Genomic DNA, 14,043 nt, shown 5'->3' with positions numbered 1-14,043 from the left:
TAAACTGCCCTCTGACCTCCCTCAGCCACCTCTGCACATCCTACATACCATAGAAAAAAACAAATAAATGTAACAAAACTTTTTAAAAATTATGAAGCACCCTGCGGTGGTGGCACACCCTTTAATCCCAGCACAAGGGAGGCAGAGGCAGGAGGAGCTCTGTGAGTTCAAAGCCAGCCTGGTCTACAGAGTGAGTTCCAGGACAGGCTCCAAAGCTACAGAGAAATCCTGTCTCAAAGAAACCAAACCAAACAACAGTCCGAAGCCCCTGCTGGGCACGGTGGCACTTAATGTGCTTTGGTGGCATTGCCCTGGCTGCACACAGTAACAAGGCCCAGGATGGGCCGTCTGTGTATGGCTGACATTTATTAAGCCCCTGCTGTATGCAAGCACACTGGGAATAGCCGGTTCTTGGGACGACCCATTGTCCCGCAGTGGCAACCTCTCCTGCACAGCCTCCCATCCTTGGGACAGGAGGTGGGGGTGCCAGAGGGCTCATCCCAGCCACCCTCAACGGTCGCTCAGAATGCCCCTCCCTGCCCTGGCCTCACCCCCACCCACCGGGGGCACCTTAAGCATAACAGGAAATTTGAAACAACAGGAAACCCAGGCCAGGCTGCGACTCCACCCTGCCCGGGGCCTCTCTGTCAGTCTGTCCCCCGGGGAGGCCATGAACATCAGCACCTGGTCCTGTCACCGGCTGGCGGCCAGCGGTCACAGCCTCCTCATCGTCCTGCATTACAACCACAGTGGGCGGCTGGCCGGCCGCGGGGGCCCCGAGGACGGTGGCGGGCTGGGGACGCTGCGGGGGCCGTCGGTGGCGGCGGGCTGCCTGGTGGTGCTGGAGAACGCGGTGGTGCTGGCCGCCATCGCCACTCGCATGCGGTCTCGCCGCTGGGTGTACTACTGCCTGCTGAACATCACACTGAGCGACCTGCTCACCGGCCTGGCCTACCTGGTCAACGTGCTGCTGTCGGGGACGCGCACCTTCCAGCTGTCCCCCGCGCACTGGTTCCTGCGGGAGGGCATCCTCTTCATGGCCCTGGCCGCGTCCACCTTCAGCTTGCTCTTCACGGCCGGCGAGCGCTTCGCCACCATGGTGCGGGTGGCCGAGAGCGGGGCCACCAAGACCAGCCGCGTGTACGGCTGCATCGGGCTGTGCTGGCTGCTGGCGGCCACGCTGGGCCTGCTGCCCCTCCTGGGCTGGAACTGCGTGTGTGCCTTCCCGCGCTGCTCCAGCCTGCTGCCTCTCTACTCCAAGGGCTACGTGCTCTTCTGCGTGGTGGTCTTCGCCCTCATCCTGGTGGCCATCCTGGGCCTCTACGGGGCCATCTTTAGGGTGGTCCGGGTCAACGGGAAGAAGTGCCCCCGGGCTCCGGCCCGCCGCAAGGCCCGCAGACTGCTCAACACGGTGCTGATGATCTTGGTGGCCTTCGTGGTGTGCTGGGGTCCCCTGTTCGGCTTGCTCCTGGCCGACATCTTCGGTTCCAACGTCTGGGCCCAGGAGTACCTGCGTGGCATGGATTGGATCCTCGCCCTGGCAGTGCTCAACTCCGCCATCAACCCCCTCATCTACTCCTTCCGCAGCCGCGAGGTGCAGCGCTCGGTGCTGGCCTTCCTCTGTTGTGGCTGTCTCTGGTTGGGCCTGCGGGGTCCTGGTGACTGCCTGACTCGGATCACCGAGGTCCAGTCCGGTGCGTCCACCACCGACAGCTCGCTGAGGACCAGAGACAGTTTTCGGGCTTCCAGGTCACACAGCTTCAGGATGCGCGAGCCGCTGTCTAGCGTTTCCAGTGTCCGGAGCGTCTAGAGCGTGGACGGGCCAGTTGCCAGGGCGAGCACAGCACAGGCCCTCCCGGGAGAGGTGAGAAGGGACTGGACACACGACCCCGGCCTGATGATGACGGGGAACATGCCAGCAGGTCCTGGGGTCTGTGCACGGAGCTGCCAGTGCTGAATGTCGGGCAGAGCAGAGTGGCTCGAGCCAGATCCAGTGGGTCTGGGCCTCAGTCTGGACTCACATTCACCAGGAGGTGAAGGGGACACACCATGTCCGAGTTCACCAACAGGACAGGTCACTGTGGCCCCGTCTTAGTCACACATGTGCGTGTTGGGGGAGGGTGGGGGTCGAAGGGGGAGGCTGCTGGAACGCGTCTCCTTGTCATTCCTAGTGGTGCTTCGGGGGTGTGCTGAGACGGGCCGGCCTGCCCCGCTTGGTGTCAATCATCTCTCTCCACAATGACTTCCCCATTGGGGCAGGCGGCCCGCACCCATGGCCCTCCCACCATCAGGTTAGTTTCTCTGTTTATGTGGGAAGAACTGACCCGCCCACCCCGGGTCTGGGGCAATATCTTGACCTGGTCCGGTAACCCCGTGGCCTCACCCTTCCGTTTCTGAACTATGGTGATGTGTGTGACAGGGGATCGCGGACCCACTGTTTGAAAGCGCAGCCTCGAGCCACGCATGGCTGCCTAAGAGTTATTAAAATGAAGGAAACCTACACATTTGGTTTCTCAGCGTATTGTAACCGAGTCTCACCGGTGGTGACTCTAAGGACGGCAGTGATTGTCACTCAGTTCGGGGCACACATCTGTTGACTTTTCTACACTTTTAATTCCAATGGGTTGTGACCTTGGTGCTTAGCATGGGGCTTGGTATACACTTGGCATCCATTTGTTGCAGAGCAATCACTCTCAGGGACAAGGCCAGCACTCTGAGTCTTAGAATCCACTTTTCCACCTAAGGCTATCAAAGAACACATCGTCCTGAGTTCTCCACAAGTTTGAGCATCTTCTAAGGCCGGCGCTTACCAAGCGCCTACTAAAGACCTGACTCAAACTCAGCTCACGCCAGTTCCCACACTGAATTCTACCCCGTGTCTTCTGGTGGGTGGGTAGCAGTGTTTGGTCATTTATTTCTTGTTTGTTGTATTCCTAGAGGTGTGAGTGACAATTTTATTATTTTTTGACAAATAATTTTAATTCACACCTTAAATTACCCAAACCTTAAATTACCCTACCCTATGGGACTGGTCAAATCCCATAGCCTTATTGAGTACTCCAAAATTAAATTTGATTTTGCAATAGGAAAACCAAAACTTTTAAGTTCAATGTGTCCCAAATATGAATAGGAATAATAAAGACCTCCCCATCATCAGCTGGTTCCATTACTGTCATAGCTATCTCCCCACTGCCACTAAAGCCTGTGCCAATTTCCTGCCTTACCTAATCTTGCCACTTGCTACGAATTTTATTTATCTATTTATTTCTGTTTTGAGACAGGGTGTCTCTGTAGCTTTGGAGCCTGACCTGGAACTTGCTTTGCAGACCAGGCTGGCCTCGAACTCACAGAGATCCGCCTGCCTCTGCCTCCGGAGTGCTGGGATTAAAGGTGTGGGCCACCACCACCCGGCACGAATTTATATATGTATTTAGCCATCTTTTCATTCATTCACTTCAGAATGCAGACACCCACTGGATGTCTTGTGCTCTAGGAACTTACAAGATGAAGATCTGAGCCCTCATTAAGTTTCACATCTGCTTTTTTTGCTCATTTTAACTCCATCCCCTTTCGCAGAGACAGAGCGACACCAGTTCCCATCATCCCAAGTCCCAGGAGAACAAGGCACCAGCCGGGCACTTTCTCATGCCCCCCCCACTTCCTTCCGGGTCGCAAGGTCACGTCCTGCACTTTCGGTTGATCGTCCTTCTTGTTAACGACTCCAAACACACGGCTTAAGCAAGCTTTACTAAAAATTATTTTTAATAGATTTTTAAACTCTCGGTGTTTTGCCACTTTGCATTCATGAGTTCAGAAGTTATGTCCACCATACCTTCATCCCGGGCGCGCCACAGCGGGACTACAACTCCCAGAGTGCTCCGCGCTCAATGACTACTACTGCGCCCTAGCATCCTTAGCGCGAGTCTCAGTGTGCCTACAACTCCCAGGAATCCCCCGCGTGCGGGAGGGCGGGGCGTCTATAACTCACATGAAAGACTACATTTCCCGGCAGGTGGTGCGGCACTCAGAGCCGTCCACAGCGCTGCCCAAAGGACCCTTGGACAGCCGCGGGCTGTCTGTGGCTCTGCCCGAAGGACCTCAGCGGCCGCCCATGCCGAGCTGAGTCCGCGAATCTCTGGCCGCTTCCCGTCGCCATCAGCCACCGCCGCCGCCGACTTTGCGGCCTGCCGTCTGCCGGAATGCTGGAGGAAGCGGGCGAGGTGCTGGAGAACGTGCTAAAGGCGTCGTGCCTGCCGCTCGGCTTCATCGTCTTCCTGCCCGCCGTGCTGCTGCTCGTGGCGCCGCCGCTGCCCGCCGCCGACGCCGCGCACGAGTTCACCGTGTACCGCATGCAGCAGTACGACCTGCAGGGCCAGCCGTACGGTGCGCGACCCCTGACCCCGTCCCCTGTCGCCGCCATCCCCCCCACTGCCACACCGCTCCCCCGTCACCGCGATCTTCCCGCTGTCATGCCGGGGATCCCCGACTGTTTCCCCGTCTCCCACTGTCATAGTGATCCCTTCCTGGCAACCCCACTCCTCCCTGTCCCTTCAGGTCCCTGCTGTCACACTGATTCCTGTCACCCCGTCACACCATCGTCACCCAGATTCTCGCCTCTTCTTGATCCCCCGTCACCCTGATCCCCTCTCTGTCACTGGTTACCCCAGGCCTACTGTCCTGGGAGCCCCCGGGGCCTTAGTTCCCACAGCACCGCCCCTGGGTTCCCTGGGTTCTCTGTCCTCACGCCTGTGTCTTGGGTCTCTCAAAGCCTCCCTTTTGCTGCCTGTGGTACCTGGCCTTCAAGAACCCTCTGGTCTTTAGTTCGCCTTCCAGCCTTGATGCTTAGTGTGTCCCTGAGCGTAAGGCCGGGTCCCCCTTGTGTGTGCCAGCCTGGGTCCATGCCTCTCTATGCCAACCCTATGGGCCCTTGTGCCAAGAATTATGTTATTTCTCTTTAAAGGAACGTTGCATCTTGGGGGGAGGGGTCATGTGGCTGCCCCTACTTGGGGATCCCGGAGTGGGTGGAGGCCAGTGCCTGCCCTGTGCCTTGCAGGGCTGAGAACAATAGTGTTCTGAAACAGTGACTTGCCTTCCAGGGCACCATAGGGTCAAGGTCAACAGGGCCAGAGTAGGTGGGTGGTCAGGGGTCCCCGGTGTTGAAGTTGCTTGTGACCTGACATTTTCTGAAGTGTCACCAGCAAAACTGTCTACAGTAGGGTACCACTGAATGGCCACATGGAGCCAGTGGCTACCAAGCTGGGCAGCATAGCTCCTTGGCCTCTAGAGTCATTCCGGAGCATTCCAGGGTCCAGAGGGCAGTTCCTAGAGTACTTATGTCCATGCCTGGCTCACACACCCACAGCCTGCATCCGCCCCTTAGCTGAGCTGGAGTGTGAATGAGCTTGTGTCCTCAGTGGACCGCACACCTAACATGGCCGTCTCTCCTTGGCTGAATACGAACTGTGGGGCTCCTGCACCCTCTCTGCACCCCTGGGAGCCCACGATGAGATAACCAGCCAGAGCAGGTCTTGAGAAACCCTGCGTAAGTCCCTTGGGCTCCCCTCAGCCCCAAACTGTTCTGCAGCCTCACTGGAGCTTGCCTTACCCAACTTCCCCTGGGTCTTTGTTGAGAAATAAATGACACTGGCGTGAGGGAGGTCCATGGTGGGGCGTGACCAGACCACCATCCCTCCTTCTGTGGACTCTGGCCTCCTTGGGACCTGCCTTCTTGTCGGCGTGAGGTTGGGACAGGACTTCCGTGTCTTGTCTGCCTCCCTAGTGGCTCGGTGGCCCTGAGTTACATCTCCACAAGCCTGGAGCCAACTAATGAAGCTTGGCCTCCCCTGCACTTGTGGATAAAGTTTTATTGACACTCGGTCACTGACACCACTGAGCTGACAAGCCAGCCATGGGGAGGAGCCTGCTGAGTGTGCACCTGAGCCTGCCCTGGGCCACCTGATGTCATTAGAGGGCTGAACTGCGGGGATGGGTCACAGGGGCCTGGCCGTCCTTCTGTGGGGAGCACTGCGGGTTTTGGGGTTCCTGGGGGCTGGTGCATGGGCAGCACTGCGCACTGGGGCTCCATGTCACCAGTGCTGCCCTGCTGCAGCTCCTGGCCTTCTTGGGGACACTGTAGAGACCTCGAGGAAGAGCTGGCATCTGAACCACCCCCGACCGGGAGCAGGTTAAAGAGGGAGAGGTGTTACTTACCCCTGTAATACGGTCCCCATAGTTGTGTGAGATCCTGGGAGGGAGCAGGGTGTCCCTGGGGTCCCTGGCCAGCCCTGCCCCCTCCCCGCCCCCATACTGTGCATTCCTGGACAATGAGAGCAGGGCCCAGGGTGTCAACTTGTGAGCTCAAGTCCCCATCACCCCGTGTGTCTGGTCAGTTACACTTGAACTGTCCCAGACCCAGCCAGTTCATCCCTTTGACACTTGGGCCTTGGTGTAATGTGGGTGTCGGCATCCAGATGACCGCCCTAGATGCCCCACGAGGATCAAGTCCCCTCTTCACTGAGCTGTGACCCACGACCTGTGTAGTCATTCACTGCCCCCTTCTGGCCATGTGCGTCCAGGGTGCCGCCTGCCGTCACCCTGGTGGGTAGCAGTTGAGCGTTTATGAAGCATCTGTTTTGTATTGCTCTACCTGGTCAGGATGTAAGTGGTTCCCAGGACCTAGGGGCTCTGGTTCCTGAGGGAGCTGCCCACTGACCTGAGGCCCATGGCCGTTCGCCTCTGGCCTATGCAGTACAGCCCCCTAAGGGCCCAACTGGCCCTTCCCTGACTGTGGCAGGTGTCCCGTGCCTGTCTCCTAAGAGCCACACCCCACAGCCTGTGTGCTGGTGTGGAGGCCCCACATGGTGTCCATGCACTGAGAGGCCTGCAACTGTGACCCCGTGTCCCCCACAGGTACACGAAATGCAGTGCTCAACACGGAGGCACGCACAGTGGACGCAGACGTGCTGAGCCGCCGCTGTGTACTTATGCGGCTTCTGGACTTTTCCTATGAGCACTACCAGAAGGCCTTGCGACAATCAGCGGGCGCTGTGGTCATCATCCTCCCCCGGGCCATGGCCGCTGTGCCCCAGGATGTTGTCCGGGTGAGCCTCTACCACTATCCCACGCTTGCCCCTCAGGTTGCATCTGGAGTGTGTCTTTGGACCAGGGGTGGCCCTGTCCCCTGAGTGCATGTACTCTCCACAGCAATTCATGGAGATTGAACCCGAGATGCTGGCCATGGAGACCGTGGTCCCCGTGTATTTTGCCGTGGAGGATGAGGCCCTGCTGTCCATCTATGAGCAGACCCAGGCTGCCTCTGCCTCTCAGGGCTCTGCCTCCGCTGCTGAAGGTGAGCCAGGCTACCAGAGGGTGTGATGTGTCTCCGTGGCAGCTGGGGCTGTCTTGGGCCTCTGTGTTCGCAGTATCCACCCCAGCCGTGGGCCCAAGTGACTCGTTCCTTCTATCCCCAGTGCTGCTGCACACGGCCACGGCCAACGGTTTCCAGATGGTGACCAGCGGAGCCCAGAGCCAGGCGGTGAGCGACTGGCTGATCACCAGCGTGGAGGTGAGTGCCCTGACCCTCAGGTCCAGGCATGCCTCTGCCTCTGCGGAATGCCAGGGGTGGTGGAGACCCAGGAACTCGCCCAGCACCACAGAAATCAGGCGTGGTAGCACCACCTGGGAGACTGAGGCATCCACGGCTGCATAGTGAGTTTGATGCTGGCCTGGTATACAGGAGACCCCTCTTTAATAAAAGAACCCCCCTATTTAGAGTTCTGGGTCAAGGGCACAGAACTTGGGACGGTGGTGGGTCGGACTGCAGGACAGGCTGCAGGAGCGTCTGCAGCGTCCTCACTGCTGCTCTCATGGGATGAGCAGGCTGTGAAGGTCTCAGAATTTGGGCAGGGACAGCCTTGCTGTGCGCCCCCATCCTGGGCCAAATGGTTTGTGCTCTTGTCCATTAGCTAGCCACCAGCCAGCATGGGCCTGTGCCTGCCCTGGGGGAAAAGGCTCACAGCATACCAGGGTGACCCTTGGGAAGCACCCAGGACCATCGTCTCTCCACAGGGACGGCTGACAGGGCTGGGAGGCGAGGACCTCCCCACCATTGTCATCGTGGCTCACTACGACGCCTTTGGCGTGGCCCCGGTAAGTACCTGGTGTGCAGTTCAAGAAGGGGCAGGGCTGCCAGCTGCTCCGGGCACCGACGTGTTGGTGATGCAGTGTGGGACTCAGAATGCCTGACCCATGGTGACCTCAGCAGCCGCATTTAGTTGGGGCTCGCATACAGTTGTCCATCATGACGGCCGGCAGGTGTGTCGCTGGAAGAGTAACTGAGCACTTCTCCTGATGTGCCGGCCAAGACACCTCACAGCCCACCCTCAGTGACACACTTCCTTCCCCAAGGACCACTCCTTGTTCCTCTCAAGTAGTGCCAAAGATGTATGACCCTCTGGGGGCCGTTCTTACGCAGACCACCACACTGGGCTCCAGTGCCACCAGGTCCCCAGCCTCCAAGGGCAGACCGGCCCAAGCGCCCCTGACTTCCCTTTGTTGGACATGGGCTCTTTGAGAGCTCTGGCTGTCCTGAACTGAGAGATCCCCCTTCCCCAGCCTCCTGGGCTGCGGTTAAAGGGGTGGCCACCACATTCCTCCCCGTGGGTGTTCACGTCTCCCTTCTACCTGCTTGTGCTCCACGTGAGGCTTGGCACCTCATGGATGGGCCTGGCCTGCAGGAGGCGTAACCAACAGGTCCTCTGCCCACAGTGGCTGTCGCTGGGCGCTGATTCGAACGGCAGTGGCATCTCCGTGCTGCTGGAGCTGGCTCGTCTCTTCTCACGCCTCTACACGTACAAGCGCACACATGCAGCGTGAGTGCCAGCCATGGGGGCGGTCCTCAGGTGACCCCACTGTACATCCCACACCAGATGCTACCATTCCCAGAAGGGCTCTGTACGGGATGCTCCTGGGTGGGGCTCTGGGAGTCCATGCCCACAGTGTGACAGCCATGTGTGTCCTGAGGTTGGCTGCAGGGCTGGTCATGTGAGAGCGGCTTTGACATTTGTGAGCTGGGCACACAGGGTGGCCCTGAGAGTGGCAGCCAGTGTGCCAGTTCTCAGTCTCCTCGGTCACAGGGCAGCTTCAGTCAGTACATGGGGGTAGCCTTGTCCTTCCTTACCACCACGAGGCAGCTGTGTTTTTTGCTCACCCCAGGCCCTCATGGCCTACACCAGTCCTGACTGGATTGATAGCCCTATGTGACAGTGGCCAGTCAGTAGTATGGGCCAGGAACAACCTGGGCTCAGTGACTGTCCTGTGTGTCATCACTGGGCAGCTTGGCTGTGGTTCCCAAGCAGGTGAGGGTGTGTGGCACCTGTGTGGCTCAGGGTCCTTCTAGTCAAGGTGAGCATCAGCTGGCCACTGGCATCTGGGAACGTGGGGGTCTGGGGATCGAGTGCTGGTCTGGGCTCCTTGGTGTGAGTGTCCTCAGCGGCCTCCCTCTGCAACATTTGGGACACATATGACTCCTATTTGGGGATTCCCTGGGGTGGTGTAAGGTGTGTCACCTGGTGGTAGGTCTGGAGAGATCTGGGGTTTCCATGTGCCCAGTCAGGGACCTGTGGCCTGACCACGTCCCGTGACACCCGCACTCGCAGGTACAACCTCCTCTTCTTCGCATCAGGAGGAGGCAAGTTCAACTACCAGGGCACCAAGCGATGGCTGGAGGACAGCCTGGACCACACAGGTGAGTGGGGCCTGGGTGGGCTCCAGCGGGGCCGAGTCTGGGTTGGGGGGGCCTCACGCCCCTGACGCATGCCTGTCCTGCAGACTCCAGCCTGCTGCAGGATAATGTAGCCTTCGTGCTCTGTCTGGACACCGTGGGCCGCGGCAGCCACCTGCGCCTGCACGTGTCTAAGCCACCTCGGGAGGGGACGCTACAGCACGCCTTCCTGCGTGAGCTGGAGACAGTGGCCACGCACCAGTTCCCTGACGTCAGCTTCTCCATGGTGCATAAGAAGATCAACTTGGCAGACGATGTGCTGGCCTGGGAGCATGAGCGCTTTGCCATCCGTAGGCTGCCCGCCTTCACGCTGTCACACCTGGAGAGCCACCGTGCAGGGCCGCGCAGCAGCATCATGGACGTGCGGTGAGCGGGCACCCGGGAGACAAGCCACTTTCCAGGTCTTTCCTGGGACCTTCCATGGGGCGCTCATTGGTGGGACATCTAGAATCTTCCCGCGGAAGGGAGGGGTGGTGGCATCTTGTAGAATGCCTTCTGTGGGGGCTAGATCCTAGGGTCTTCTCTGGGGCTTCCTTCTGGAACCTTCTGTGGGGGGCACCTTTCATCCCCTTCCAAGAAGAAAACTTCTGGGCTGGGGCAAGAGCTGCTGCTCATGAGGGGGAACAGAGCCATCTGCTGGAACTTTCTGTGGGCTGGCCACAGCTGTGTGACCACGTGGAGCAGAGCGGGCGCTTGTCCAGGGCAAGGGTGGGGCTGGGAGTCAGGAGCGGTCTGGGAGGGCAGCAGCTGGTCACACACCTGGAGCCACTCAGGCTGGCAGCCAGGTTGAAGGAAGGTCACTTGTCCACCCCCTCGCGAGCCTTGAGGTGACCATTCCCCGCAGGACGTCCTGGATCCTGCAGGTGCTGCACTGTCCCCACACCATGCCTCAGACACACTCCTTACCTGGTCCCTGTGGCCAGCCACCCCAGAGCCCAGGCACCAGGGACCGCACTCCCTGTCTGAAGAACCTATCCCTGTGTTCTCAAGGGCTCGGGTGGACTCCAAGACACTAACGCGGAACACGCGGATCATTGCTGAGGCCCTGACACGGGTTATCTACAACCTGACGGAGAAGGTAAGCCGTCTGGTCCTGGCCCTGGCCTGGTGCACACAGCCCCACTGGGCTGCCTCACCCTGTCCCTTCCCTCTGCAGGGGACTCCCCCGGACATGCCAGTGTTCACGGAGCAGATGGTAAAGTGTGGGCATGGGGTGGGACCCTGGGGACCCCTGCTGTGACCCCTGTGTGACCCCAGCCTGCACCTGGCCCTCGCAGGTCCAGCAGGAGCAGCTGGACTCAGTGATGGACTGGCTTACCAACCAGCCGCGGGCCGCGCAGCTGCTGGACAAGGACGGGACGTTCCTGAGTACACTGGAGCACTTTCTGAGCCGCTACCTGAAGGACGTGCGGCAGCACCACGTGAAGGCTGACAAGCGGTGAGCAGCAGGCGCAGTCCCTGTGGCCTCATCTTGTCCTCAGCGAGAGGGGGACAGGCCAAGGGACAGCATGGGCTGCGTCCTTCCCTAGAAAGACTTCTCAGGCAGGGAAGTTTCTAGTCCTTTTCTCAACTATTTAAAAAATATCTTGCCAGGCGGTGGTGGCGCACGCCTTTAATCCCAGCACTTGGGAGGCAGAGACAGGCGGATCTCTGTGAGTTTGAGACCAGCTTGGTCTACAAGAGCTAGTTCCAGGACAGGCTCCAAAACCACAGAGAAACCCTGTCTCGAAAAAACCAAAAAAAAAAAAAAAAAAATATCTTTAAGCCAGGCGGTGGTGGCGCACACCTTTAACCCTAGCATTCAGGAGGCAGAGACAGGAGGATCTCTGTGAGTTTGAGGCCAGCCTGGGCTACAGAGTGAGTTCCAGGATAGCCAGGGCTACACAGTGAGACCCTGTCTCAAACAATAACAAAAAACACATGCAAAAGTATTTTTTGCTTTCTGAATTGAGCTGTTGATATGTAGTCTGGGCAAGCCTCAAACCCATCATGCTCCTGCAGCAGCCTCCCAGGGAGGCCTCTGAGATGGAGCCTCAGCCAGGGAGAAGCACTGAGTAGGGCTGTTTCTCGGCAGGGACCCCGAGTTTGTCTTCTACGATCAGCTTAAGCAGGTGATGAATGCCTACAGGTGAGTGGTGGGCTGGAGCAAAGGGACCACGGTCTGTTGGGGTGACCATTCTACATCCTTGACCCCACGGACCGTCCTTCAGGGTCAAACCAGCCATCTTTGACCTGCTGCTGGCTGTGTGCATCGGGGCATACCTTGGCATGGCGTACACAGCTGTCCAGGTGAGCTGCTGTGCAGGGAACCTGGGGGGCAAGGTGGCTCTCTGGCGTCCCTGTCCCTAATGTGCTGTGCCCCCACCAGCACTTCCACGTGCTCTACAAGACTGTGCAGAGACTGCTGCTCAAAGCCAAGGCCCAGTGACGACAGCTGTGGACAGACAGCCCAGGAGGGACCGGCCCACGCGTGGGCACCCAAGCGGCTAGACTGAACCAGAGTTCACTAGGATGCAGGGACTTCTCCCGGTCTCCTTGAACTTCCTTGGTGGAGAACCCCGCCCACCTGCAAATGAGCCCAATGGAACAGATGGCCCCCTGGGCCACATGCACTGAAGGGCCACACGCTTGGCCCTGGTCCCAGCAGCCTGCTCCCCGCCCCCTCCTGTGGCCCATCAGAGGTGCCCAGGACCAGGCCACCTCTCCTGGCGCTGACTAGCACCCGACTATGGCTCCCTGCTGTTCCCAGCCTACCTTTCCCTCTGCCTGTTGCCACCTCAGCCACCCCTGGACCCACCTGGTTCTCCAGCTGGGCCTGAGCCACCCCAGTCCAGGTGCTGGGGACAGGGCAGGAGGCGGCCCCAGGTGGCAGCCTGCAGCTCTGAGGTCTCTCCACCTTCCCCCTTCCCCTTCGGTTTCCCTGCCTGTGATGAATTCTGGGGACCCAGCCCCTCTCACAGTGTGGGATGAAACAGCCAGGCCCAGCACACCCTAAGAGTCCCTGCCAACAGGAGGGAGAGGGGAGGAGTCAGTGCTGGCAGTCGACCTCAGGGACGCCGTGGGCAATCGATTCGATAGCAATATGACCCGGGAGGTATCGGGCCGGGAGGGGCAGCTGGGGCCAGCGCCTGGCATCCCTCCAGCACCTGTGGAGGCTTGGCCCACCCAGACCCTCTTCCTGGCAGGAGCAGTGGCCGCCACCCCGGTGGCCTTCGTGTCATAGGGCAGGAGGGGCCAGCCTGCCACCCTGGCCCTTGGCACTCTCGCCCCGCCCCTCCCCCATGGACTGCTGGGGTCCAGCCCCCTTCACTCTCGTCCCAGCGGCTGGTTACGGGTCTGAGGCCGGTGCCGCCCCTCACTGGCAAAGATACAAGGTGCATGTGCCACCTCCCTCTGCTCAGGCAGGGCTGGGCTGGCGGCCGGCCTGCAGTTGGTGGGTTAGAAAATAAAAGCCATATTGAAGGACCATGCCTGTGGGTGCCCCTGCCTTCAGGAACCTGAGATCCCACTGGGATCATGGGAGCATCAGCCCGCCCAGTGCCCTGCTGGCCACCGTAGCCCCTTCCTTCCCACCCTGACAACTGCTTCCTGGCACTGGATAAGTTCTCAGAGGACGAGAATTGGGGACATGTCACACGGGGCAGGGGCCGTCACTGCAAAGTCTGCCCGTCACTCAAGTCCCTGTCTTGTAGTCAGTCAAACCCCAGCTCAGCTGCTGCTGTGAGGCTGGGGTCCTGTCCACTCAGCATGGAATGGACAGCTGCTCACATCTGGACGTTGAGGGAAACGGACCCAGGTTGGCTGCAGAGGCACAGACCAGCAGACTGCGGGGGTCTGGGTTCAGGCAGAGGGCATGGCTTGTGCCAAAGCCCTGGGGCTGGTGCAATGGTGCGAGCTTAGCGCTGTGGTCCTGAGCCCAAGAGGGGAAGGGGATGCTATGACACCCTGACCGCTGAATTGGGAGGCCCTGGGGCTGAGCAGTTGTGAGTTTGCACTGAGATCTGGCTTTCTGCCTCTGCAGGGTCATGGACTCCAGGGGCCTCCGCTTGGGAGTGTCCCTGGATGTGCATGTGTGCTTGCTGGGGGATGACCGCCACAGGCCACTTTCTCCTTCCCTGCGGGTCCTGGGGATGGAACTCAGGTTGTCGGGGATGGCAGCAAGCACCTTACCCACTGGGCCCTCTCGCCACTCCTCCACCTTATCTTTTGTTTGCTTTGTTTTGTTTTTTGTTTTTCGAGACAGGTCTATTGTGGCTTTGGAG

General features: G+C 59.4%; 2 protein-coding genes across 2 annotated transcripts; both read left to right on the top strand.

Moving 5' to 3' along the window:
* Positions 1 to 628: 628 nt before the first annotated feature.
* On the top strand, positions 629 to 2,063 carry LOC130876111 (sphingosine 1-phosphate receptor 4). The gene has a single exon (XM_057772543.1). The coding sequence runs from the start codon at positions 671 to 673 to the stop codon at positions 1,808 to 1,810; it is 1,140 nt and encodes a 379-aa protein (XP_057628526.1). The 5' UTR covers positions 629 to 670; the 3' UTR covers positions 1,811 to 2,063.
* A 1,980-nt stretch (positions 2,064 to 4,043) lies between these two features.
* On the top strand, positions 4,044 to 13,241 carry LOC130876218 (BOS complex subunit NCLN). Its single transcript, XM_057772686.1, has 14 exons — positions 4,044 to 4,383; positions 6,910 to 7,100; positions 7,204 to 7,348; positions 7,470 to 7,564; positions 8,068 to 8,148; positions 8,767 to 8,870; positions 9,657 to 9,745; positions 9,829 to 10,147; positions 10,772 to 10,859; positions 10,938 to 10,976; positions 11,059 to 11,219; positions 11,856 to 11,909; positions 11,992 to 12,070; positions 12,150 to 13,241. Exons 1-14 carry the CDS (start codon positions 4,200 to 4,202, stop codon positions 12,207 to 12,209), a joined length of 1,689 nt encoding a protein of 562 aa, XP_057628669.1. The 5' UTR covers positions 4,044 to 4,199; the 3' UTR covers positions 12,210 to 13,241.
* The last annotated feature ends 802 nt before the right edge of the window (positions 13,242 to 14,043 follow it).

The sequence above is a fragment of the Chionomys nivalis genome, chromosome 6, assembly GCF_950005125.1.
Source record: "Chionomys nivalis chromosome 6, mChiNiv1.1, whole genome shotgun sequence".
Lineage (NCBI taxonomy): Eukaryota > Metazoa > Chordata > Mammalia > Rodentia > Cricetidae > Chionomys > Chionomys nivalis.
The sequence above is the reverse complement of the archived record's forward strand: the minus strand, read 5'-3'. Positions and strand labels throughout refer to the sequence as shown.